Source organism: Rhinolophus sinicus, linkage group LG10, assembly GCF_036562045.2.
Source record: "Rhinolophus sinicus isolate RSC01 linkage group LG10, ASM3656204v1, whole genome shotgun sequence".
NCBI lineage: Eukaryota > Metazoa > Chordata > Mammalia > Chiroptera > Rhinolophidae > Rhinolophus > Rhinolophus sinicus.
In genome coordinates, this window is record NC_133759.1 from 11,560,464 (window position 1) to 11,586,666 (window position 26,203).

At 43.2% G+C, this 26,203-nt stretch overlaps 1 protein-coding gene across 1 annotated transcript in view; it reads left to right on the forward strand.

Annotated features, from left to right (window-relative positions):
• Positions 1-26,203, forward strand: part of ULK4 (unc-51 like kinase 4) — a 650,099-nt gene that overhangs the window by 155,565 nt on the left and 468,331 nt on the right. Inside the window, exon 31 of the mRNA XM_074312876.1 lies at positions 21,457-21,505. Within this exon, the coding sequence (XP_074168977.1) occupies positions 21,457-21,505 (49 nt within the window). The remainder of the gene's footprint in view (positions 1-21,456; positions 21,506-26,203) is intronic.

Below are 26,203 nucleotides of genomic sequence, written 5' to 3' on the forward strand. Positions count from 1 at the left end.
AATAATGTAAAAATAACCATAAACCATTTGGTAGAAACTTATTTATTGGATTCTTCAGCATCATGTTCTTTGAAGGATTTTCATCTTAAGTTCGTTTGTATATGTTGAGTTTACACTACCAAGTAACAGCTTTTGGAACATTAAAACGTCCTGTGTTAAGAGAAGCACATATTATTTTATTGTGTTTATTCTTACTTCATAGGATTCTTAGTGGATAAAGAAGTCTTCAAAAGCATAGTCATAGTACAACTGAGATGGTATTGTTCCCCTTAAATAAGGAACAAGCGCATTATCAAATCTGCACTGTACCTGACAGAGGTTTTCTGAAAAAACACCACAGCCCTGGTTAATCTAGTTTATTATTGGATTTATGGCAGAAAGGTAGATTGTTTGCCATGTTGGTCCAGTTTTACCGTTAGAAGGAATGTGTTAACTCCCCTGAGCTCTGCCCTTTTCTCTCTCCTCAATTTTATAGTAGCTTGCGCCAAACCATTGCTTGCAGAGAGAGAAATGCCCCAGTAACTTGTTTCCATTAAGAGATAATTAGTTTCAGCAAATCTTCCTTAGCAAACACATTAAATTTTAACTTCTTGAATTCTTTTGGAGTAAAATTTAGCTCTTTTACTGACTTGCAAAAATTTGTTTATGGTCTTATCTGAGAGTTATCATTTTCATTGGCTCAAAAAATGTTAGAGCTATTTGTTTTATGGCAAGATTCACAAATATGCCTTTTAGAAGAATAAAATTTTAGTGATCTCTTAAATGGAGTTTATGGTGAATCCATGGTTTACCTGTCAGTGAAAAGTACTTCTGCCCTTATAGTCACTCATCTTCAACTGACTTTCTTCATTGGTTTTTTTGGTCCATTTGTTCCGTGGTTGGTTCATTCATTTGTTCACTCATTCATTCATCAAACATCTGATCAGCAGCTACTGACTGAAGACAAGGATAAGTGACAATTAAGATAAAGTTCTCACCCTAGAGGTGCTTAGAATTTAGTGGAGGAGACAGATTTATCAGTAGCCTTTTATGAAACAATGTAACAATTTCAAAGGCATGGTCATGTCCAGTAGATTCTGGGAGCACAGGAAGGAATTTAACCCGCTGGCGGTATGATCTTCGCCAAGTTACTTAACCTGTCTGGAAAGGTTCCTGCGTTCCCTCATCTGGAAAATGGGGGTGATATTGCAGCTGATCCACAGAAAATGCTGCATAACTATCCCCGCTTTCCTCCTCGTTCTTTTCTCTTCCTCCTTTCATTGTGATTAGAGGAAGGAATATTGAAGGAAGTGTTCTTAGAAGAGATAACCCCTTGGAAGATAGAAGATAGAAATATTTGATGATACAGACTGAAACCAGAGTTCTACATCCTACAAATAATTGGGAAAAAAAAAAAAAAGGTTTTCAATAACAGAAAGAAACTACGTGGGGCAAGTCATATTGGTTTGACTTTGGAGAGCAGTTGTGGAAGCCAGGGAGGTCCAAGATGGCTTCCGTTTGAGCTTGCTTTTCAACTTATATATCTTAATAAAATTAGGTTTTGCCATATTCTGATATATTTTAGTTTAAATTTTGTAGTCTGGTAAAAGTAAAAGCCCAAATTATCAGAGACATCAGAGATATTTGAAATGTTTTTGTTTCCCTGTTGTGAAAATAAGCCAGTTAGGTATTTTTTCCTCAATTAGCTGAATTCACACAGGTAAATATTTCCTCTGATGAAATCTCAATGAATGAAATGACTGTGTAATAAAGTAAAACTTTATTGTTAAAATCATAATGAATTGATCTCCCCAGAAGTAATTTGCTGCTTCTCAGGGTGCCTGTGGATATCAAAAAGCCTCCTAATGAGAAGCAGGTCACCATGTATTTGACCCCGTTTACCCTCATCTACCACCCTCTCCCCCCTTACTCTCTGGTAGCCACTAAACTATTGTCTGTGTCTATGAGTTTTTCTTTCTTCATGTGTTTGTTTTGTTCCTTTATTGTTTTCAGTTTTATATCCCACATATGAGTGCTATCACGGTTCTCAACTTTTTCTGTGTGACATATTCGCTAAGCATAATAACCTCAAGATGTATTAAAAAAGTTCTACTCCTTCAGATCAAGGGTCAGGAAACATTTTCTGAAAAGGGCTAGAAAGTAACTATTTTAGGCTTTTCCAGACACAAGGGCTCTGTCTCATATTCATCTGTGTGTGTTTGTTTGTAAGTTTTACAACTCTAAAAACGTAACACAACTCTTACTTTGCTGATCTCTGTTTGGTCATGTGGTGCCCCGGCTTGAGCCATTCATTGCTAGCCATGTCGGCAGCCAGCATTTAGTTGAATTCTTTGATCAGAGCAGCCCTGGTATTTTGGGGGCTACAGTGAACAAGTCACAGTTCTTTCCTTCTGTATTGAAGTAGAAGTTCAGAGACCATAGTCTTTAACAGAATGCTACCTAACATTTTCTCCTAACGTATTTCTTTACTTGCCCACAAGAAAATTCATTTGCTGCTTTTCCCTTCGTCAGCGTCTCTTGAAGTCTTACAGCTTATTTCCACCATAGAATCATGGAACTGCAGAGCAGAATCAGCTTTGATATTTTTTTACCTGTGAGAAAAGTTAATATCATTCATTCATTCATTCATTCATTCATTCATTCATTCATTCAGTTTCTCCACAAATAGTTGTGCTCACTGAGGTGGACAAAACAGACACTGTCCTGATTTTCATGGAGCTTATGATTGCCTGGAGGTAATAGACCATAAACAAAAAAATCAATTAAAACGCTACAGTCTCAGCTAGTGATCAGTGGTATACAGGACAATAAAGCTGGGTTAGAGAATGGAGAGTGACGGGCTGGGGTCAGCTGCTTCAGGGAGGGCGGTTAGAGCTTCTTTGGGAAGGGGACATACAGGTTGAGGTCAGGGAGTTGACTAGTTGCGTTAATGCTTCATTGTTAAAGAGCAGGTCTCTGCTTTTCAGAGGAAGGAAACAGTAACAGTGTCACACGCTGCTGAGAGTGTCAGGAAGGTGAGGACGGAGAATTAACCATTAGAATCGGCAGTGGGAGTCACTTCTTTCGTGACACATCGGAGCAAGAGCCTGGTGGGGTTCATTCAGGAGGAAGTGATGAGGTGGAGTTGGGAACATCAATAATTCTAAAGAGAGCTTTGCTATAAAGGGCAGCTGAGAAATAGGGAGTCAGAGTGAGATATGGGGTCAAAGACATTTTTTTTCTTTCAAAGATTTGCACTATTTTAGTGATGTTTCTATGTCGATGGGAATGATCTAGTACAGAGGTCGGTGAGCTACAGCTTATAAGCCAAATCCAGCCCACCTGCTTTTGTAAATAAAATATTGCCAGAACACAGCCACACTGATTCGTTTATTTATTTCCTGTGGCTGCTTTTGCATCACAACAGCAGGGTTGAGTCGTTTTGAAAGAGACCTTAGGGCCTGCGAAGCCAAATGTGTTTACTTCTGGCCCTGACCCTTGATCTCACAGGAGGGGAGAACTGATGCAGCAAGAGGTGAGTCCTTGCTCCCTAACAGCCCCCTCCTGCAATGTCTCCTCAGGGAGAAGAGTTGGAATTCTGTACCCACCTGGAGGGGTAACGGAGCGGGGAAGTTAGGAAGTGCTGTTCTGCCTCTGGGATGCTCGAGCGCGAGAGTTTTGAAGTGGTGCAGTGTGGGATAAGAAAAGAGTTTGGAAGTGAAGAGGTCAATGAATTGGGAGGTTGTGGCATTGAGTTCTTATCTGGGTCCTTGGCAACTATATTATATGTTCCTATTTTTAGAATATTTGTAGTATACACTTTGGAACCTGTTGTCATTTGTTACTATCCGTTATTTCCTACTTTAAGACGTTAAAGTAGAGAAGTGTTAGGTAGTGAAAGTGGTAAGTATTATTGTGGTTGTTGTTTTTGAGTTTCCCTTTCTAAAAGTTGCTTCTTAAAAAAAATGATTAAGACATTCTTTTCCTTGTGGAAAATATGTGTTACATTTTCCCTAATAAGTCATTTAAACATGTTCAGAATTTATTTTTAGCTCTTTCAGATGGGACAGAAGGACTCACCCGTGTGGCTCTCTCAGTCCTCTCTGGAATGCTTTTCAGAGGTGGGTTTTAGCCTGGGTCTCACATGCTTCAGGGGCAGTGGGTCTTATGAGTTAAGGGTTCTATATATGATGTGAGGATTCCTACATTTTCTCCTCGAACTCCTGCTTAAAGTGGGTGTCACCCAGGTTCCTTGCTACATGTATTTCTAGAATGTTGGTTAAATCTCAGGTGTACGATGCCGTAGCCATATTTTTATCTCCTGCTCCTTGTTTGCTCCAACTTATGCACGTGAGATGCAGTTTGGGCCTGTGAGTCTCCATGACTTTCCTAGTGAAGCTTGATGGACCCTGGAGGTCTCTGGGCATCTCCTCCTCAGCTCTCCACTGTCAAGAACCCTTGGCTTCCTGGGCCACTAGATAGAGCCAGAGACTGTTCTATAGATTCTGTGGCCCTGGTGGAGGTGACACGAATGCCTTGTGAAAATAGTAGTGCTCAAGTACCATGGTTATTTTATTGCAGGAGGTCTAGCCTGGGCTACCAGAGTGTGAATTCCAGGTCTAGGTTTCAAGCCTTCTGAGCCGTTAAACATTGGGCTTAGTTCAGTGGCAGCCTCCTCAGTTCACCAGTCATTATGAAGAAAAGGCTCAGTCGTCTGGTGCAGCCTTTCTGTGGGGTATGTGCAGCTTTGTATGTTTGCATGTGCAGTGAGCTCTTCCAGCCAGTTCAGTGGGGAAGTGAAAGCTGTAGGTGGCTTATGTGCCAGTAGATATGAGACCTTCCCCTTGGAGAGTGCTGGGTTGAGACCGTGTCCTGGTGGCATCGGTAAACCCAAACCTTTACAAGCTCTCATAGGCCATTAGCCACCCAAACACTGATATCCTTCAGTGCAACACATGATTGCTTAGATACACATAGGGTTTGGCATGAAAGCAATCTACTTTATCTTTTACCATAATAAGCAGTTTTCCATTTCTTTATTCAGCCACCATGGACATCATTATCTTCAGGATTTAACAGGAACATTCTTGAAATTACATGTTTATTTAACCTCAGAGTAATATCTTTCTTGGTTCATTAAGGAATGTGTAAAGATGACAGTTAAGCCAATTGCCCTGGACCAGAATAGTATCTGCATTCACTGCCGACCCCTCCAGGGTCTGTCAAGCTTCACTAGAAAAGACGTGGAGACTCACAGGCCCAAACTATCTCAAGTGTGTAAGTTTGAGCAAATAAGGAGCAGGTGATAAAATACGGCCAATGTCATCGCACACCTGAGATTTAACCAACATTCTAGAAATACATGTAGCAAGGCACCTGGATGACACCACTTTAAGCAGGAGTTCAAGGAGAAAATGTAGGAATCCTCACATCATATAAACCGTGTTTCCCCAAAAATAAGACCCAGCTGGACAATCAGCTCTAATGCATCTTTTGGAGCAAATATTAATATAAGACCCGGTCTTATTTTACTATAAGGTCGGGTATAATATAATATAATATAATATAATATAATATAATATAATATAATATAATATAATATAATATAATACTGGGTCTTATATTAATTTTTGCTCCAAAAGACACATTAGAACTGATTGTCCAGCTAGGTCTTATTTTGGGGGAAACTGTCATGCGGGACACCCTGCTTGCTGCACCATTTGTCGCGCAGGGAGGCCTGCGGGGTCTCTGCTCCCGCTCCCCACATAAGAACGCAGGACATGGTGAGGCCAAAAAGGAACACCCACAGAGCCATAGGTAGTGGAGTCATACCACTATACTCTTGCTGGCGGCTGGGTTGGAGACACAGGAAACAGGAGCCACACAATTCTCAACCCTCACTGTGCCGCTTGCTAGCTCAGCCACCATCTTCTTGCTAGCCCCCATTTTTCTGCTAACGTAGCCATGGCAGTTATATTAGTGGCCAATGGCTCACTGGTTTCAGCTGATGGCCAACTAGCCACAGCTGATGGCCATCCAGTCACAGTTGATGGCCATTTACTACCTGAGCCAGCACCTTTCTATGTGAGGCCAAGAGCCTGGAAACTACTTTCTGGGGCTCTGCCCCCACAGAAACACAGTACAACCTTTAATGCATATGTTTATTTTAACTGATACTTTATTCTTGCTTGGTTGGGGTTCCCAACTTTTCTTATTGGCTTTTTTGATTTTTGACTCATCAGTTAATGCCTTTTGGTTATTTTGTATTTGTAAAACAAACTTATTTTACTTCTGATGGTGTCAAACTGTGCAGCACTGAAAACAATGGCAAAAGAGAAGAGAGAACATTGTCTTGCAGCAAAGCATTTCTATGGTGCCCTTATATTTTGCGTTTATGTGGTGGTTTTGTCTCTTTACAAATCATATAGTTCATAAACCTTTATTTATGTGTTTATTACAACTAGCAAAACCATCAGCTCGTGGCATCCCAACTGTAGAAATAATAGATAAGCAAAGTGTCTTGATATGGTCAGGTACCTTCTAAAGTCTGAAACAGACAATCACTTGATAATAGTTGGCAAGTTTTGGCACCACAGTTCTGTTGTAGTTTGCAATTTTTTTTTTTTTTTTTTTTGTGATTTACCAAGGTTATTTACCATTTTAGAATTAATGAAGTACTTGGGCTGCAAACTTTTGCTGTTGTTTATCTCCTCTGGGTAAAGTCGTGCATTATCTGTGAATATATTGCATATACCTGTCAGTCAACTCTGTAGAACAAAGTGAAGCCCAACTGAATGGAATGTAACATGCGGCATGAAGCACAGACTCCCAATTCATTTCTCATGTCTCAACACCAAATCCTCTTCCGTATCAAGTCTTCTGATTTTAGGTGATGACAGTTATTGGTCGGAATACATTACAGTGTTTGCTGTACAGACAGGGCCTTTGTCATCTAATTAAAGAGCATGGGAGCGGCCAGACTAAACAGTGGTCTGAGCTTCAAATGTTCTGTGACTTCCTGGGCACACTCTTATTACCACCTCGAACATGTGTGATCACTTAGCATTCTTTACCACCGCTTATGCCCTAGGAAAGAAACCTAGGCAGTAAAGCAGACCAACTGTCGTTCTTCAATGAGGTAAATACCTCTGAGGCACCGTGTACTTTGAGAATGCACCATCTAGCATGTGTGTGTGCCTTTCTTCTCTCTGCTTGGAGCTGTAAATCCAGCTTAACCCAGCTTTTTACAAAATACACATAATGGTCAGCTTTTAGGAACAGATTTCATTAACTGTCTTGAAATTCTTCTAAAGTAGAATAGGCTCAAAGGAAAAATGGACGAAGGACATGAAAAGGCCATTTCTAACAATAAACATGAAAAAGAGTCACTCTTATTAGGGATCAAAGAAAATTCCATTAAGATGAAAAAAAAATCAAACTGGTAGAGTTATAAATTTTTTAAAAAAAATTTATTGGGGTAACATTGGTTAATAACATTACCTAAATTTCAGGTGTGCAACTTCGTAATACAACATCTGTCTACTCTGTTATGTGTCTCACCACTCAGTTCAGTCTCCTGTCACCATGAGGTTTTTTTTTTTTTTAATAGCCTTTGTTGAGAGTCTAGTGAAATATGCACTTCCATAAATTACTATATTTTTTGTGACTAGTGTACTGTCACTGTGTATTAAACCTTAGATATCCTTTGATTACATGTCTAAGAATATATCCTAAGACAATAGTAAAAGATACGCTGTGGGGACAGAGTCAGGAGTGCAGTTTCCAGGCTCTCCTCACATGGAAAGGTGCTGGCTTAGGTAGTAAATGGCAATCACTGTGATCGGATGGCCATCAGCTGTGTCTAGTTGGCCGTCAGCTGTAACCAGTGAGCCATTGGCCTCTAATATAACTGCTGTGGCTACACTAACAGCAAATGGGGGCTAGCAAGAAGATGGTGGCTGAGCTGGCAAGTGCGGATTGCAGTTAGCAAGTGAGGTTGGTTGGCAGAGACAAATGGACGGCAAGTTGCGGATTGTGTGGCTCCTGCTTCCTGTGTCTCCAACCCAGCCACCAGCGAGAGTATAGTGGTGTGACTCCCCTATCTATGGCTCCGTGGGTGTTCCTTTTTGGCCTCACCATGTCTTGCGTTCTTATGTGGGGAGAGGGGCCAGAGACCCTGCATGCCACCCGGCATGACACATGGGGCAGCGAGCAGGGTACAATGCCAGCCAAAGCTCTCCAAAGGGCGGTGGAGCAGTTTGTGCGTATGGGGACAGAGTCCCAGAGAGCAGTTTCCAGGCTCTCGGCCTCACGTGGAAAGGTGCTGGCTCAGGTAGTAGATGGCCGTCAGCTGTGGCTAGTTGGCCATCAGCTGTAACCAGTGAGCCAATTAGCCACTGATATAACTGCTGCGGCTGCGCGGGTTGGAGAGTCGGTTGGCTGGCAGAGAGGCAGGCAGCGCGTTGCAGGTCATATGAATCCAGCCTCCAGTGAGACTATGGTGGTGTGACTCCCCTATCTGTGGCTCCGTGGGTGTGCCTTTTTGGCCTCACCATGTCCTGCGTTCTTATGGGGGGTGGAGCTGAGACCCCGCAGGCCGCCCTGCATGACAAATGGCGCAGCGAGCAGGGTCTCCCGCAGGACAGTGCATGTGAACACAGTCTCAGGAAGACCAGGAGGAGCAGCTGCCGGAGAGCTGGACCCCCGTGGAGGGGTGGGAAGACGTGGACGGTTCCCCAACCAGCATAGGTCGGAGAAAGCAAAGGACATTGCGGCCCTGTGGGCTGGGAAGTGCTTGCTGAGGCAGCCCGGATGCAGGACTTGTAGTCCCAGGAGGAAACGCTTGCTGAGTCCTCCATGGGAGCTGAGGGTGAGGTCAAGGTCGTCCCTCACCCCCAGGACAGCCCTGGTGAATGACTATGGACAATGGGGAATTGCCTTCCATCCCTGATTTGATGGACCGCTTGACTGTTTACTTGGGAACGTACACCATGTAGTGGAACTGGTGGATGTTTGCTTCTGTGTCTTGACCAGCCGCCATCGAGAATATGTAAGTACCTTGGCTGTGAGCCGCTGTTGTTCCAGCAGGGTACCCTGAGAGGCCCAGAGAGAGTGGCAGTGCCCTGAGAACCCTGGCTGAGTCCAGGAAGTCTGGCTGTGCCCAGAGAGAGTGGCAGTGCCCTGAGAGGCCCTGCCTGTGCCTGGGGAGACTGGTGGTACCCTAAGAAGCCCAGGAAGTCTGGCTGTGGCCAGAGAGAGTGGCAGTGCCCTGAGAGCCCTGCCTGTGCCTGGGGAGACTGGTGGTACCCTAAGAAGCCCAGGAAGTCTGGCTGTGTCCAGAAGGACTGCTGGTGCCCTGAGAAACCCTGCCTGTGTCTAGAAAGCCTGGCTGTGTCCAGCTAATTGCATTTACCTCCAGGCTCCTAGCACAGGGCCCCTTGTGGAAGATGCTTGTCACGTAGATTGTGAAGCAAGACCCTATAGGAGTGGTATGTGGGGACAGAGCCAGGAGTGCAGTTTCCAAGCTCTCGGCCTCATGTGGAAAAGTGCTGGCTCAGGTAGTAAATGGCCATCAGCTGTGATTGGATGGCCATCAGCTGTGGCTAGTTGGCTGTCAGCTGTAACCAGTGAGCCATTGGCCACTAATATAACTGCCGTGTCTACGCTAGCAGTAAATGGGGGCTGGCAAGAAGATGGTGGCTGAGCTAGCAAGAGTGGATTACAGTTAGCAAGTGGGGTTGGTTGGCAGAGAGAAGTGAATGGCGGGTTGCGGATAGTGTGGCTCCTGCTTCCTGTGTCTCCAACCCAGCCGCCAGCGAGACTATAGTGGTATGACTCCCCTATCTGTGGCTCTGTGGGTCTTCCTTTTTGGCCTCACCGTGTCCTGCGTTCTTATGTGGGGAGCGGGACCAGAGACCCCACCTGACACCCTGCATGACATACACACCAATATTTATATATGAGAATGTCCATTAAAACAACAACAACAACAATAGTAAAGACAGCCAATATTTGTCTTCAAAAGGAGCTTATTATGGACCAGACAGTGCTGGATTCTTCCCGGGCACAACCGTATTTACCCCCAAACATCACTAAGTGAAATAGGTGGTGGGATTACATCTGAAGAAAATGCTTAAAGTTTATGTACTTTCCCAGGAACACAGAGCTAGGACAATTGAGTGAGGATTTGAACTTGTTTGAAGCGATCCCTAACCACTGTATTTTAATTTTATTTTAATAAGTACTAATAAAAGTAGAAAACAAATGCCCATCAAAAGAAGACTAGCTAAATATTCTGGAGATTAGAAAACTTTGTAGGTATAAGAACTTGTATCTTAAATGAATATTTAATGGCACGGAAAGGTCTTCAAGAAGCCCCAATATGTGTAGTGTGATTTGAACTTGCTCCCACCCGCTATCCTGATATAATGTTCCTACCGGGCTCTTAAATGAGCAGATTCCAATTCTATCCCAGATCCATTACTGGCTTTGTGAGTGACTGAATATTTGTTTCACCGGCCTATGGCTCAGTGCCTTCTCTGTAAAATGGACCTCGTGGGGTCATTACACATGAGAAGTGGCTGACCAGTGACACAGGGCACTTGCACAGGAGATGGCGGCTATTACTTAAAAGATGAGGTTTCTCCTACGTCCTATATGAATAGAATAAAGACAAATAATAACTCAAGACTTAATGATTTTCCTACAGTGCTGGGATTGTAGTATTTTCTTTGTAATCCTTTTCTATTCTTCCCAAATGTAACATTCAACAAAATATTATATTTTATGCTTATGCATTTCTACATTTTGTATAAATTTTAGGTAACTAGCTATATGAAATTATGATTTTTAATAATTTATTTTCTGTAATCAGGAAAAAACTATCAATCTGTTAAGCGCACACATGCACACTCAGGCTGGTGATTCTATCAGACATTGACATAAATGGCAATGCATAACCCATCTGTGGTTTTCATGGTCAGCAAGGTAGCCTTTGGGTCAGTGGTTTCAAGTTCATCATCACTCTGTGTTTGTCTGTTAGTCTGTGTTTGTCTGTTAGTACCATAGTATCATGGATTGATTTTAAGAACAGCTCCTGAAATGGGCTGTGGGATACTGAAGCGACTCTTATAATACAAGTGAAATTTATAGGAGCTGGGGCTGAACCTGAGACCTGACCATCCAGGAGGTTGAGCAGGGTGTTAGGCTGTTCTTTTTGACGCTCTTTCTTTCCCACTGTTGACGTTCTTGCTTCCCGCATCATGTGAGCACCGAGACCACCAGGTTTCCTTTTTCCTGCCGACTCTTTAAATGTTGACCTGCCCTCAGTCTACTTGTTACTCTTCTTTCCAAACTTAATCCATGTTCTTGTCCAAACTAGCTTTTCCTCAATATATGTTATCTTCTAGTGTCTTAGAGCGGTTAAGATCATGAACTCTGAAACTAGCCGTGCTACCTTGGGTAAGGTTCAGGGTTAGTGTTCTCTGTCGCATGAGGTCACTCATTCCCACCTCATGCTAAGGATTGAGGGAGAGGGAAAGAATGAATGAAGCATAGTGTTATCAGTGCTCAGGGGCTTCTGTGAGTGAGACGGCTTACTGTGCTGGTTAGTGTTCTGGTGGTGGCCTGGGTGGTGGCCTCCAGGTAAGACAGACCAAGCACCTGGAGCCATTCTTTGTTTCTGCCCTAATCTCTCCCTCTCCTGCATCCAATAGACTTTCAATTAATTCCCTTCACAACCTCATTAGTCGTTCTCATCTTCGTCTTTGCCTGTGTACTTCGGCTTTGGCTCTTACTACCTCTTATGTTGAGACTAGTCATTGTCACCTAACTAATCGTGTTCCCAGTCCTTTTTGTTTCCCTCACTGGAGCCTGAATAATCATTGTAAGAATATAAAGTTGTAATGATATCATTTTTCCTAATTCTCCCGAGTGGCACCCATCACCTGGATGAGAGCAGGGCCCAGCAAACTTCCTGTAAAAGGCCAGATAGTAAATATTTTAGGCACTGCGGGCCCTGTGGTCTCTCCTGCAGCTGCTCTGCCCGGGTTGTGTAAAAGCAGCTCTAGACAATATGTAAACAAATGAGCACGGATGTGTTTCAGTAAATGCTTATTCATGGAAACTGAAATTTGAATTTCATGTCATGAAATAGGCTTCTTTGGATTGTTCTCCCCCCAACCATTTAGAAATGGAACCACCATGCTCAGCTTGTGGGTCATACACATACTGGCGGCCGGTAGGGTTTGGCCTCCGGGCTGGAGATACCAACCTGGATCTAGAGGGTAAAGTTGAAGCTCGTCAGCATGGCTGAGAAGATAGATCTTGTGTGATCTGCCCTGGCTAGTCCTCCAGCTTGATCTTTTGTTACCTTTTTTTTTTTTTTTTTTACCTCTTCTAATGCAGTAAACTTGCATTTTTACTTCTTGTTCACTGCCCGTAACGAGCCATTCTGTTTTTGCTTTTTGTCATGCTGCTGCCTTTGCGCAGGACACAGTTCATCCCTACCCATCCTCCTTCCCATCTACCCCTTCCACCATCCACTGCCTGTCAATAACCTGCCCCTCTTTCAGGATTCAGCTCCAGCGGTCCCTGTTCTGTGGAATGTGACCTCAGCAGCCTGGGCTCATATCTCAGCACTCCTTGGCACCTGGTCAGTTTACTTCTTTGTGCCTCAGTTTCTCATCTGAAAAGAAAAAGTGAATCATCATCAATAATACCTAACTCAGAAGGTTTTTCTTTTTCTTTGTTAGACTCCAGTGCATTAGCACACGTACAGCAGTGGGAACCGAGTGTCCACTGTGAGTGTGCGATCTGTGTTTAAACTGTGGTCACTGTTGGTTACATTAGGAAGCCTTTATTTGGCCACTTGGATAGCAAAGGCTATTTCTGTTTGCCCTCTGTACCCTTTGTAGCCATCCATCCTCACACTTCTAATACTTGCTGTAGTGCTAACTTGGCCCAATGCACGGCACAAAATTATAAGTACCCAGTAAATATTTATTGAGTGAACAAGAGAGAAAAGAGAGAAGTCTTAGTCTAACTTCAAGTAGATTCCAAAGCAGAAACATCTTGCATTTCATTAAGTGACAGGAGAAAAAGGGACCATAGAAAATAAGTAGGTTCACTAAACTGAAAAGCATTTAGAATATCTCTTACACAATTGCTGGTTTTTAGTGTTGGGCTCATGTCCGTAGGGGAAAAGAAACACTGGCCACCTGTATGGTCTAGTCGCTCCGTTATGGACGTGCCTCTGCTTTGTACGTCTGCCAATCCTTTTCCTTACTGATAGCGTTTCTTTTGGTTTAGTCCCCTCCCCACTTTGGCGCAAGGATCAACACGCTTCTTATCTCTAGTTTCAACGTGTGGAGCTGTGTGACCAGTGCAGAATCATGCCCTGGGGAGAGTGCCAAGGACTCAAAGAATTAGTAGAGACAGGAGATTGGCTACAGAGGCACAGGATTCAGAGAGACAGGGCGTGAGGGCTCAGGACCAAGGCAGGACGGAAAGCACTGGGCAGATGTGGGAACGGGGGCCACGGCGCAAGGCTGGTGAACAAGAGTGTTGTTGTCTCGTGCAGGGACAATTCGCATAAAGCCCTGCACAGCCAACACAGCGGGATTTCAGCCACCTCGTAACATCTGGAGTTAGAAGGAGTCAGAGATGTCTGGAGTTCCACACGCTGTGTGGAGAGCCTCTTGAATACAGCTCTTCTGCCTTACCTTCCATACTTTCTGTCATAGAAATATTCTGTGTCCTTGTTTCACTAGTACACGTGGATGTTCCCAGGGCTGGATTGGGCATCTACTGAGGTAATAGGTAGAAAAGCGTTTTGCAAAGTTGCTAATGTAACATACGATTCTTTTACTTGCATCTAAAATCTCCTTTCTATTGGAAAACACTTGCTTTTGACTTAACCATAGTTTCTCTTACTGAACTTCAGTAAGTTTCTCTTACTGATCTTTTTCATGCTATTTTAGGCAATGGGAGACTCCCGTATGTCAGAGGTACATTCTTGTATAGCTTCATTTTCTAACTTAATTCTAAGACTTTCTCAGCAAACGAAGCAGTCAGCTTTATAACTTGGATTGTTATTTTTATATTGTGTATCTCTTTTGCTCACTGGGGTGTAAACTTCCTTAGGGAAGAAGTATAATGCTGGCCCATAGGAGGACACTATTGATCTTCATAAAATGATGTGATCTAAAAATTTTCTGTGCTAAAGCTGATGAAATCTCAGTGAACCCTTTTTTTTGGTGAAAAATAATTCCTTATATGTGTACCTTTACTGGTAAGACTTCTGGAATTCTCTGCAAGAGGATTAGCAAGCATTGCAGGCAAGGGCAAACATTTCAAAGAGAAACATTACAAATATTGCTTTCGGGCTAGATATGGTATCATGCTAGAGCTAAACATTATGAAACCATTTCTTTTTGAAGCTGATTCACTGAACCAATAATTTGGAATTCAGCTTGATGTTAGAGGTTTTTTTCCTTTTAAATTTAAAATGACTGTTGTTGGCCCACTACATGGGCAAATTATGTAAATACTAAGAAATGAAAAAGTTTTGTTTGTACTCTAGTGCTCAGTTATGAACAAATACGTACTCTGAAATTCCTAACTAGTGTTGTTGGGGAAAATCTTTAAAAGTCCGGCATCTATTTGGGGTGTCTACACAAGTCAGCCAGAAGTAGCTTATTCAAAGGCTCAACTATGAATCATAGGTGGGTGGGCTTGACTAATCCTATGAGCCGGTTAAATCTGGTCTGGAGGTCAGAGGCAGCGAAGTCAAAGAGGTCCGTAGCTTGAGAAGGACTTAACGTGGCGTCTGTCCTCCATTGTTGGTTTTGGAGACGGAGGAGGCCATGTGGCAAGGACGGTGAGTGGCCTCTCAGATCTGAGAGGGATCCCTAGCTGAGGAAATGGGCACATCAGTCCTATGTCTGCAAGGAACTGAATTATGTCCACAGTAAGAGTGTGACTGAAAACAGATCCCTTCCACCCACAGCCTCCAAATGAGAACAGCCCCGCTGCCACCTGGATTCCAGATTTATGATACTCCGAGCAGATAACTGAGCCATCTTGAGCTCGACTTCTGACCTACAGGTGGAATTAGTTAGTAAATGGGTGTTGCTTTGAACCACTAAGTTTCTGGTAATGTGTTACTCAGCAATAGAAAACAATACAGGACCCCAGTCATGACGCCTTTGGATTGCTGTCGTAGCCTGTTAACTGGTTTGAGACAGTGTTCTCAAACTGTCTGTATTGAAGAAACAGTTGTTAAAATTTCTGTGTGTTGCAGACAAATACTGTGGCAGATTGAGTCTTACAGAGGTGGCTGCAAAAACATTTCCCATCCCAGCTGCTTTTCTTCCACTCTCCCATCGGGAGGTGACTCTAGTTTCCCACCCGTTGAGGCCAGGCAGGCCTAGATGACTGGCTCGTGACCATTTAGAACACAGTGGAAGCGATAGTGTGTATCCCAAGGATGAGTTTGAAAAAGGCCATGCAACTTCCGCCTGGTTCTCTAGGAAGGCTCCCTCAGCACCCGGCTGCTGTGCTGTGAGAGGAGAGGGCAGCAGGAGGTGAGGAGAGGGCAGCAGGATGGACAGCCTTCCTGAGTTCTCCCAGCCCAGGGGCCAGACATGTGAGTGGAGAGGCCAAGATGGTTACAGCCCCCAGCTGCTCTGGGCACCCCCAGCCTTTGTGTCTGCCTTGCTGAGGCCTGAAACATCTGGGGACAAGGACGAGTCACCCTGTGGTGCCCTGTCCAAATTCATGACCCACTGAGTCCAGGAGCACCATAAAGTAGTTACTGCTTTATGACACTGAGTTTGGGGTAGTTTGTTATGCAGCAAGAGATAACCAGAGTAAATATCTTTATAAAATACTGTAAAGTGAAATTTTTTAAAAAGACATACACAGAAATCAATGTCGAGTCACTTTCCTGCTACTCTGTTCATCAAAGCAGTTACAAACCTGCCCAGACTCAAGGGGAGAGGACACAGAGCCACTTCTCAAAGAAAGGAGACTCGAAGAATTTTGCAGCCATTTAAAAAAAAAACAACTTTTAATTTTGAAATAATTTTAGCCTTACAGAAAAGTTGCAAAAATAGTACAAAGAATTTCTACACACTCTTCAGCCAGCTTCCACGGATGTTAACATCTTCCAGAGCCATAGTATAGTTATCAAAACCAGGAAATGAACACTGATATCATACCATTAACAAATATGCAGCCCCTATTCCAGTTTTGCCAGTTTCCCCACTAGTGCCCGTCTCCTGGCCCAGGTCTAATCTAGGATCCCACACTGCATTTAGTGTTCATGTTGCCATAGTCTCCTCCAACAGGGGACAATTCGTCACACTTTCCTTGTCTTTCATGACAGTAACATTTTTTAAGTATACTGTGTCGTCATTTTGTAAGATGCCCCTCAAGCTGGGTTTGTCAGACATTTTTTCATGGTTAGATTGAGATTATGTAGTTTGGCCAGCGCACCCCAGAAGTGATGATGTGCCTTCCTCAGTGCGTCATCTCAGGGTGTACGTGACGTCGATAGGTCTTGTTCCTGTGATGTGAAACGTGCTCACGTGGTTAAGGTGGTGACTGCCAGGTTTCTCCTCCACTGGAAGCATTTTGTGGGAAGGTACTTGGAGACAATGCAAAGGTCCTGGTTTTCATCATATTTTGGTGAGGTCATGTTTTGAAACGGCCACAAAGTTCGATTTTTTTCATCATTAGATCTACCTGACAGACACTTAATCTTCCCAAGTTCTGTAGTGATCTAGTCACAGACCTGTGACAGTTGGCAGGCCGGCTCTGGCCGCAGACCCAGTGGTGATGGTCTGGATTCACTCCTCCCCCAGCTCATTTTCCCCATTACTGTCAGATTGCACTTTGAGTCGCAAACCCAACTGCCATTCATCTGCTTCGGCTCCTTCAGAGGCTCGCCGCAACCCTTATGGTAAAAACCTAACTTCTTAGCCTGACATCCAAGGCTGCATCGTTCTGTGCCCCCTTTCACAGCGTCCTTTTACTACTCAGAATGCTCATGCAGCACTTCCGTGTAGGCACACCTGCCTCCTCCACACGCTTTACGCTTTCAAGGCTCATGAACATCTTATCGGTCAGGGCTCATGCGTTTTCTCCATGTCTGTCCCTTATGTCCTGTGCATAGGTCTCTGATGAGGCTAATTTTGTCTTATGTTTGTTTATGTATCAAGCCACTTGCCTCTCAGTTTGAGGGCATGGGTTTTGAGTTTACAGGATTAACCCATGGCAAGGGTTCAATAGTGTTAATCAAAAATTGAGTTCTGAGATAGTGTCCAGAAAAAAATGGTCCAGTGCTAAGTAAGATCTGTATGACACGATGGATTCCTGAAATGCAGAGATGGTGGACGAGAGCCCTTTGGAGAGGACAGTGTCCCTGTGGGTGGGTTGCCTGCAGAGACTGTGGGTCTCGCTCCCGATCCTGGCTTCACGTATATTGTCTCTACCCATGTGGGTAGATAAAAACTTCGGGCAAGCCAACCGAAGACAGTGCAGCTCCAGGGACTGACCCTGACGTCCCCAGAGACCCGTCTCGTCACTGTTGGGGACTGCTTTCTTTGTCCTGCGAAACTGAGCTGAGAGCAGGCCTTCCTCTCCCTGCACCTCCTCCTGGCTGTTTTCTGTGAATCAATAGAAATAGGACGGGGCAGGGCCATGGGCCTTTAGTTCCATTTAACTTTTGTTGTTGGTTCATCCTTAAATAGTGTTAGGTTTTAAAGGAAAGTTTTAAAAAATGTTAGTGATGGTTTGAAATTCAGCCCAAGTCTCTTCCATAGCTCTCGGAACAGAGGTGGAGTACTCTCCCTATTCCTTCTTTTCCCGTCTAAGTCGCAACTAGTCCTTTATATCTAAACATGGCTAGATTTACTTGATAGCCTTAACTATCAAGCATCAAATTAAAAAAAAAAAAATCCCAACACTGGGGCAACATTTGCTTTAGGCGCGGGAGGGAGTTGCAATGCCAAATGATGTATCCTAATGATTTTCGTAAGTTTATTCAAAAATTTCTAATTCAAACAGCACCTCTTTTGTTAATAATATAAACCACAAATATACAAAATCCCAGTGAATCTTCCAAAATAAAACCTGTAAAGAGAACCCTTTAACCACCCACAATCTATCATAAAATTTTACTGTTAAGAGAAAACCGCCCCCGCGACCCCCAAACCTCTCCCCCCCCACACACAAAACACAAAACACGGTAAAGTAATTCCAAGAATGAGATTTGAGAAGTGGAGTATATTTCAATTTACTCATCTGGAATTAAACACAGTGTGCTTAGATGGCTAAAATAAAACAATAAAAGTATACTGTAATGTAGTTCATATCTGCACAATCCTTTGAAGATTAGGGATAATTTCAAAAAGATCTCTATTGCATTTGTTTTTCGTTTAAAACAATTCAGATAAATCTCTTCCTTCCTGTCCTCCAGGCTGTCCACAAACCATAGAGATTTCATTCGTTTAGAATTTGGGACATAACAAACAGGCTCATGAAGTAAAATGGTAACTGGTGATTTAAATCATGGCAGCCGACCACAACACAACCCCAAATAAGATAGCCTTTTGCATTGTGATTCTCCAAAGTCTACTGCTATGATGACTTCAGACTTGCTGCCCGAAGAATCCCTGAGAATCAGCCACATCCATTTTCCTTAGAGGCGAACCTGGTGCTCCCAGGTCTGCAGAGGCCTGAGACTGGGCTGCTCTCCATAGTGCCAGTCAGGAAGACAGCTGAGTGCCCCATGGCTGGGAGCCAATCAAGGCTTTGATCATTTGAGACCCGAGCCACTAACGACCTGTTGGTATGAGAGGAGATGCTTAGAACAAGGAGACTGAGTTTTTAAATGAAATGTTAAGAACGTATTGAAGACAAATGAATATTGTCTTCATAGCAATCTGTAGTCTGTGGATTTCAGATGTTTTATCTATAACTCGTGGTTAAAAAAAAAGAAAAAAAATGTGTTTTATGTCATTCCCCAGGACACACATGCATACCTGTACCTGAAACAAAAATGTCACGGAACAATGCTGTGCATGTCACTCTTGGATAGTCTCTGTTTTATGTTTTTAATAAAGAAAATGCTAGTTAATACCCAGTAAACTCATTGCTCTCTTATCGGTCACTACTCACAGTCTGGAAAAACACTGTTTTGCGTAGCTGTAAATGTTCACAGCCACTCTTGCGTTCGAGTTCTTTTGGAATTGCGTTTGAGGTTAATCCACGAACCACAGAAAATGTCATAGAAAAAAATTTTTTTTAACTAAATGTAATTTTTTTCTGCTCGAGTTCCCTTTTTATTTACCAGGTGTGGCTCTAAATGATGTTAGTCAACTCAAAGAACAGAATCGCTGTGGTGGTTTGTATTCCGAAGAACGTGAGGACTGGAACGTTAGACTTCAGAGGGCAAGGAGCTGAGAGGCGGCTCAGGTCTGCCTGCTCATCATGCAGAGGTCTGAAGGACAGCTGCTTGTAATTGTTAAGAATGAATGAAGGTCGTCCTCTTGAGCATTGAGCCTCGAGCTCCTCTCTTGAGCTTTGCCTCTGCTCGGGGCCTGCTCCAAACCCTTCGGAGTGTACTTTCTCTCCTAATAATAATACCTCCGTGAGCCCTGAGCTGCTTTTCTTAGTGCTCGGCCCGCTCCTAATTCTTTGGAGGGTACTATCTCTTCTAATAAACTTTTTCACCACTTAAAAAAAAATGAATGAAGGTCATTATATAGCCATGCGTTAATACTAGAATATGTTTTAGAATACTGTCGTGAAAAGTCTGGTGCTGTGAGTGGATGCTTCTGCATCTGATGCTGAGGGAGACTGTGATAGAGGGACCTGTGACTTCCAGGTGCCATTGAAGAAGCAATAGTGTCTGTGTCCCTGTGACCTTCTGGGCTTTGGTTGCTACGGCAACTCTGAGATGTATGAGCATGGCCATTTCAGTCCGGGCCTCATAACAGTATATGTTATAAAAAAAATAAAAGACCTGTTAAGGAAGAGAGCTGATTAACATCCAGGAAGCTGAGGAAGAAGATTGGGAAGGTTAGTGCGGGCCTGTAGCTGTGCCTGGTATCGAGTCTGTGCTTCTCCCGTCTGGCCCAGCCACGTTGTAAAAGAAGCTGCATGCTCAGATCCGAGCCTTCAGTTGCCCAGGAAAGTAAGAGAATGTAAATGTATTTAATATTTGTAGTCACAGCTTTTCCCCTCTAATATCCTGAAACTACAGAAAAAATCACATTTGTTTTTGCTAGATACTGAAGGAGGCCTTTCTAAGTGCTTCAGTTTTGGGGAACTGTTTGTATCTCACTTTCCCTTAAAACGTATTTGTAAACAATTGTCATCTTTTTTTGGCTCGTCTCATAGGCTGTTTTTTTTGTTTTTGTTTTTTTTTAATCAATGTATTATCACAGACAAATGAGCTCTAGGGAGGCCAGGTGATAAATTCCCTTTCCACCCACCTGGCATATTCTGTGAAACAGACAAACTGCACAGGCCTCCAACGAGGGCACCAAGCTTAAGTGCTGCAGTTTATCATACACAGTAAAGTCTAATAAAATTAAGGAATCTGATTTTTTAAAACTGAAGCAGGATCAGCAAATTATAGTTTGTGGGCCAAATATGGCACTCTGTCTGTTTTTGTAAATAAAACCTTATTGGAACACAGCCATGCCTATTCATTTATGTATTTATGCCGCTCTTACATTATAGTGACAGAGTTAAGTAGTTGCTATAGAGACTGTGTGGCCCGCAAAGCCTATAATATTTGCTGTCTGACCCTTTACAGAAAACAATTTACTGACCCTTGAAATAAAGGCATATTTAGAGATGAAGTATTGTTCTTTTAAAAAGTGTCACTTTTGAATCAAGGCTATTTTCTCTTAAATGGCATGAAAAAATTCTTCTATTATGTAGATGACAGTTTTTTAAACTGGGTTTAATGAAGGAAGTACCTAGAGTCGATTGGGTGATTGGTGTCTACCTGTTTTAAAGTTAAGGATTATTAAAAATCACTGTACATTAAATAATGCTGAGGAGCTATCTAATGAGGCATATATGAAAGATTGTAATGTGGCATGCTTATAATTTAACTGCAGTGATGATTGGTTATATGATTTTAGCTGGCGTTGCCTATTTTCATAGTCTGTATAATGATTGTGAATTTTAATAAAAATTTTCATTTACAAATATCAATCTATTTGAGATTTTACTTGCTACAGATCAGTAAGGCTAAGCCAGTGGTCCTTTGCAGAGGCTTCATATGTCTTGTGTTTAATAGATGTAGTTCAGTGTATTAAAAATGAGCATGTATTTAATCATACAATTTCTCGGTCGCAGAATTTAAGCAATAAAACACAGGGCTGCAGAGCTTCATATCACAGCAGCAGGTTAAGTACGAGCTCCCTAATGTGTGGTTATCTTTTTATTTTTTAACAGACTTGTGGAAGAAAGCAAACTGATCCCACTCATTTTTGAAGTAATTCCGGTAAGAAAAGAAATATGCATCTGAAATTTCAATGGAATTTAAAATTTTTTATAGTTTTGACTTTGTTGGGTGGTTGGGTTCTAACCCTACCACTGCCCACAAGGCTTTGCGTGTCCTTCATCATCTTCCTTAAGCTTACTGGGCCTCGGATTCCTTGTCTGAGCTCTGTCCAGCTCTGAAATTGCATAGGGACACTTAATGACCGGCTCACTTGTCACAAGTCCTTTGCATTTCATTTCTATTGACTTAAACCATATGTTACCTAAAATAGAAAAGATATTTCCTCTGAGGCTGGTTTGTGGAGGGAGGGCAGATTGGTGATGGCTGTGCCGCTGTAGGAGTTTCCCGATGTTCAGTGGGAAGCCCTCTGACTTTGTAGTCGCTGGGTCAGATCAACAGTTTTATGCCGATGGGCAGAAAGTTGTCTTCATAATGTAGAAGAGCTGAGCTTCCATACACCATTTATTCACAGAATGCAACTTAAGTGGAAACCATCTGTTAAAGAAAACCTTTCATCTCTTGTTCCTGTGTGTAGGGAATAAAATGGGCTGCAGAACTGACGTTTAAATCCCTGTTTAAACTAAATACAGATTGGAAAACCCGCGTGAAAATCGAGCTGGTACTTATAGCAAGGGAGGACCCTTAACCAAAGAAATGTCGTTTTGTGTTTGGGTGGGTTATCTCCCTTTGCCCAAAACTTTCTGTCCATAGCTAGCTGACAGCACAAGGGACAAAGGCGGGAACAGACCCGCCAGCTCAGCTTAACCTGTCTTGGTCGTCCACGGAGCGATGACTGTGATAGTCTGATGACGCTACACATGGAAGATTAGCTTTCTTTAATCATCCTACGATAATAACCTACAAGTTGTCTGTGTATTACAATGGCTCTAGGGTGAAACGTTCGTTTTGTTAGCTCCACAACACCCTTTCCCTTTTAGAGGAGCTGGTTGGATTTGCTGAGGGAGAAGGAATGGGAGTGGGTTAGAGCCGCGATTGAGTTGCTTCAAATAATAAAAGGGGTTTTTAGCGGCAGTGTTAGAAGAAATAGACAACAAGGAGGTGAAGAAACATGGAGACCAAGAGCTGTTTCAAGGGGATTTTAAAGCTTTGCCAAGTGGTCTGTACACCTCCCTGCCTGCAGCCGGATGTACGTTACTTGCTAACTTCTTGTGGAATGGGACTTGTTTTGGAGAGCAATGGGTGCGGTAAACCACTGGGTTTGGCCACGTGGTGGGGCATGGGGCAAGAGTCAGTGGTGTCCAAAGTCTGCTGCAGCTGGCGTGCATTTGAGAAGAGTGTTGCAGATGTAGAGAGCACTGAGCTGGAAAGGCCTTAACGGGTGGATGGGACTCACCCCTCTCTGTGGCAGGAGGGCCTCTAACCTGTGACTGTCACTGCAGCACCTTCGGGGAGTGAGAACAAGTTCTCCATCTGTCCCTTGGCGATCATCTCAAGGTCTGAAAATCCACATGTAGAAATTCCTTCATGTAGGTTACCAACACCCCTCCGGACTTGATTACTCTTTGTCTAACGAGCACCTAGCAAGGCTTCATATTTTACAAACCACAATAAATGTTTACTTGATTAAGGTCACGATTTCAACTCTTGTCATTGTGTTGTAGCTGTCGTAGGGAGTGGGTAGAAGGTGACACCTGTTCTCCAGGTCAGGCTTTTGGCTGGTCCCGAGCTCTGCGACCTCTCAGGCATGAGTGGGATCATGTTCTTTCTCCAACCAGAACAGCTTCCTACTCAGGTGTCTCATAGGACAGTATTTTAAAAAGAGGTCCTATTGCTACGAAAGTAAAGGAAAAACAGTTGGAAATCACTGCTTTTTGGACCAGAACGTTAATGTCCTTGAAGAATATCATTAAATCCCTGTTCTACGTTTGTCTTTCTTGAGTTGAGTCATCTCAATTTTTTTCTCTGTATAAATACATATTTTAATCAATGAACTCTCTCTGTAGCAGTTGTCCTGTGAACTATTACCTTGTCCTTTTAAAATTTTTGTCACCGATCAACATATAAGATAGTATGTTATTGATTTTATGATGTACATTTTTTTTAGGTTTTAATATTTCTGAAACTGGGATGTACTTTCCAAATCAATGGCTTTTTGCAGTTGCTTTCAGCCAGGCGACTTGGTTGTCATTGCCTTAACCAATTTATTTTCCTTTTATTTTCCTTTGGATAAGTGCCCAAAGGTGATATAAGGATATGTGTCTGAATCAGTCTAAAAGAGCTCTTTCAATAAAAATAAAATGAAAATTCTAAGTAATAAGAAACCAATGTCATAGTTTATGGGCAGCATTTTTCTTCGTGCTTGATAAAATAATGGTGCATCTTAGCACTAACGGTTGGCTTCCTAGTTTCAGGAAACACAGTTTATTCTTCAGTTAGGTTTGCTTCCTAAGTTCAAGGGCCCATGTGGGGTCTAGTGTATGAGTAGCAGCTTCTAGCAATGATTTGGTCAGAAGGAGACATGAAGAGGTTGTGTAGGCCCCTGCATGCTTGGCTACTGTTGTGTCTTCTAGCCACCCATTAAAAAAGCAGAATAATCTGACTCATTCAGCTGGTGGTCCACTGTGACCTCTTGATTACTGTTTTCTTTACTCTTAGCCCGTAACTATTTTCCAGCTTCTGCTTGCTGCTTTTAAAGCCTGATTACAGGCTATATACCTTCCTTCTTCTTTTCTAGAGTTTCTCATAAGATGGGCTGTTACCAGCAGTGCATCCTCCCCTAGATATTTTTTATTAAGAAAGCAAACCTTTCTCTTCTGATGGGCAAGAATTGCAGGTAGCTTCTGTGTCTTTCTCCGAGGCCTGGAGCAAAGTGAAGATGAAGAGAGCGGAATTCTGAATTTGATGTCCCATTTATTCAAAATAGCCATGTACAAATCTTAAGAAAAGATTTCTGGGGTAGCGTGCTAGATCGAAAAGCTCCAAGTATGGATCAAACTGGTTAGATATATAGCCAATTGAGAGTAGTTTTTATTATTAAAAAAAAGAAAAGATAAAAGCAATCCCCCATTGTAACGCCAACTCAGGTGGCCTGTGCTCCCTCCTGTCTGGTGCCTAATATCTGGGGCCCCTGGATTCACCATGCAGGGAGAGAGCCATGTGTGGGCACGTGATTGGTCAGGAGCTATGTGTGGGCACGTGATTGGTCAGGAGCTATGTGTGGGCATGTGATTGGTCAGGAGCTATGTGTGGGCACGTGATTGGTCAGGAGCTATGTGTGGGCATGTGATTGGTCAGGAACCATGTGTTGGCACATGATTGGTGGGAACTTAATGGAGGGAGGCAGAGATGGCTGTGGATCCCAGGGATCGGGGTGTGTGTGACTGAGTGCTCAGTGTGGGGAGAGGAGTCTCCCAGAAGTAGTAACCTTTAAACGTGGCCTTGAGAGCCTTGTCGCGAAGCGAGGGGGGAGTCCAGCTTGGGGGAGGGGTGAGTTCTAGCTGTGCCTGAACCAGAGACCATGGAGAAGTGTATGGAGTGAGGCTGAAGGGCAGTTTGGGACCAGATCTTGCAAGGCTTTATGCTGTGATTGTTTCATATTTTTTGGCTTTGCTAATAATTTATGCCATTTAAAATCAGGTCATATCCTCTACTTAAAAAACACACATTTGTTTTAGAGCCCCTGTGCCGTGGGGGTATGTGCTGTGAGGAGGTAGGCTGCTCAGCCATGGGGTTGGGACTGGGAGAGAATCAGGCTTGGGGTCATGGGATTGTACTGGAAACTTGAAACATGTTGAAAGCTGGACCTGGGAGTTCCCTGCAAGTCTCCATCACCAAGGTTTTTGAGATCAGCCAAAAGGACTGGGGAAGGGAGCATAAAAGACAGAGCCTGTCTCAGAGGTCCGATCCAAGGGCCTGGGAGAACTAACACCACACTGAGAGCAGAGAGCAGGCAGAATGTTTTTAATCCTGATCTCCAGCCTCCAGTATCCCGGCCCTTGGCAGGCTAAGCGGTGGGAAAGCCAAGGAGCTGACTGCTTACAAGCAGGAGCCGTCACAGCCCCTGGGTCCTGCGTTCCTGGCCAGACCCAGCTGGCTGAGAGGGCTGCATTTTGGTTGGTAATACAAGAAGCTGTGTTGGGTGGGCAGTGGAGGCTCAGGCAGCGTGCATTGAATTAAGCTGAATGGATTCCTCCATAGACTTCAGGGTCTACAGCACTAAGACTGCCTGCATCTGCTTAATAAATGCAGGTTCCCGAAGAACCTGAGGCCCCAGAAGAGCTGGTAGCTTGGTTTGGGAGTGCAGCGTGGCTGGACGGGCAGGATGGAAGGCATTCTTTTCCCCTTCTGCCACTTTTCTGAAGAGTAAAAGTTGCATTTAAACATGTCTTAAGCATGAGTTTGGATGGATTAGCCTTTGCATTTTGCTGTAATTCCAATCTCTCTTCATTTTATTTCGTTTATTTCAGTGGTTTACGTTTTGGCCTACTTCAGTAAATCGTTTTAATGCCAAGTAATAGAGGCAAACTGTATTTCATTGGGGGGAGAAAAGCTTTATTCATGGCAGATTTTCCATGACAGTGCCAAAATATCACTGTCATGATGTTTTATGTGTCTGTTCCAAAACAAACAATTAAAGAGCTATTTCAGTGGCAAATGGTAACAATAAAAAGGAGATTAGCAATACACTAGTTTGACAATTATATTGTTTTAACAGTTCTCGAGGAGAGCAGTTGAAGC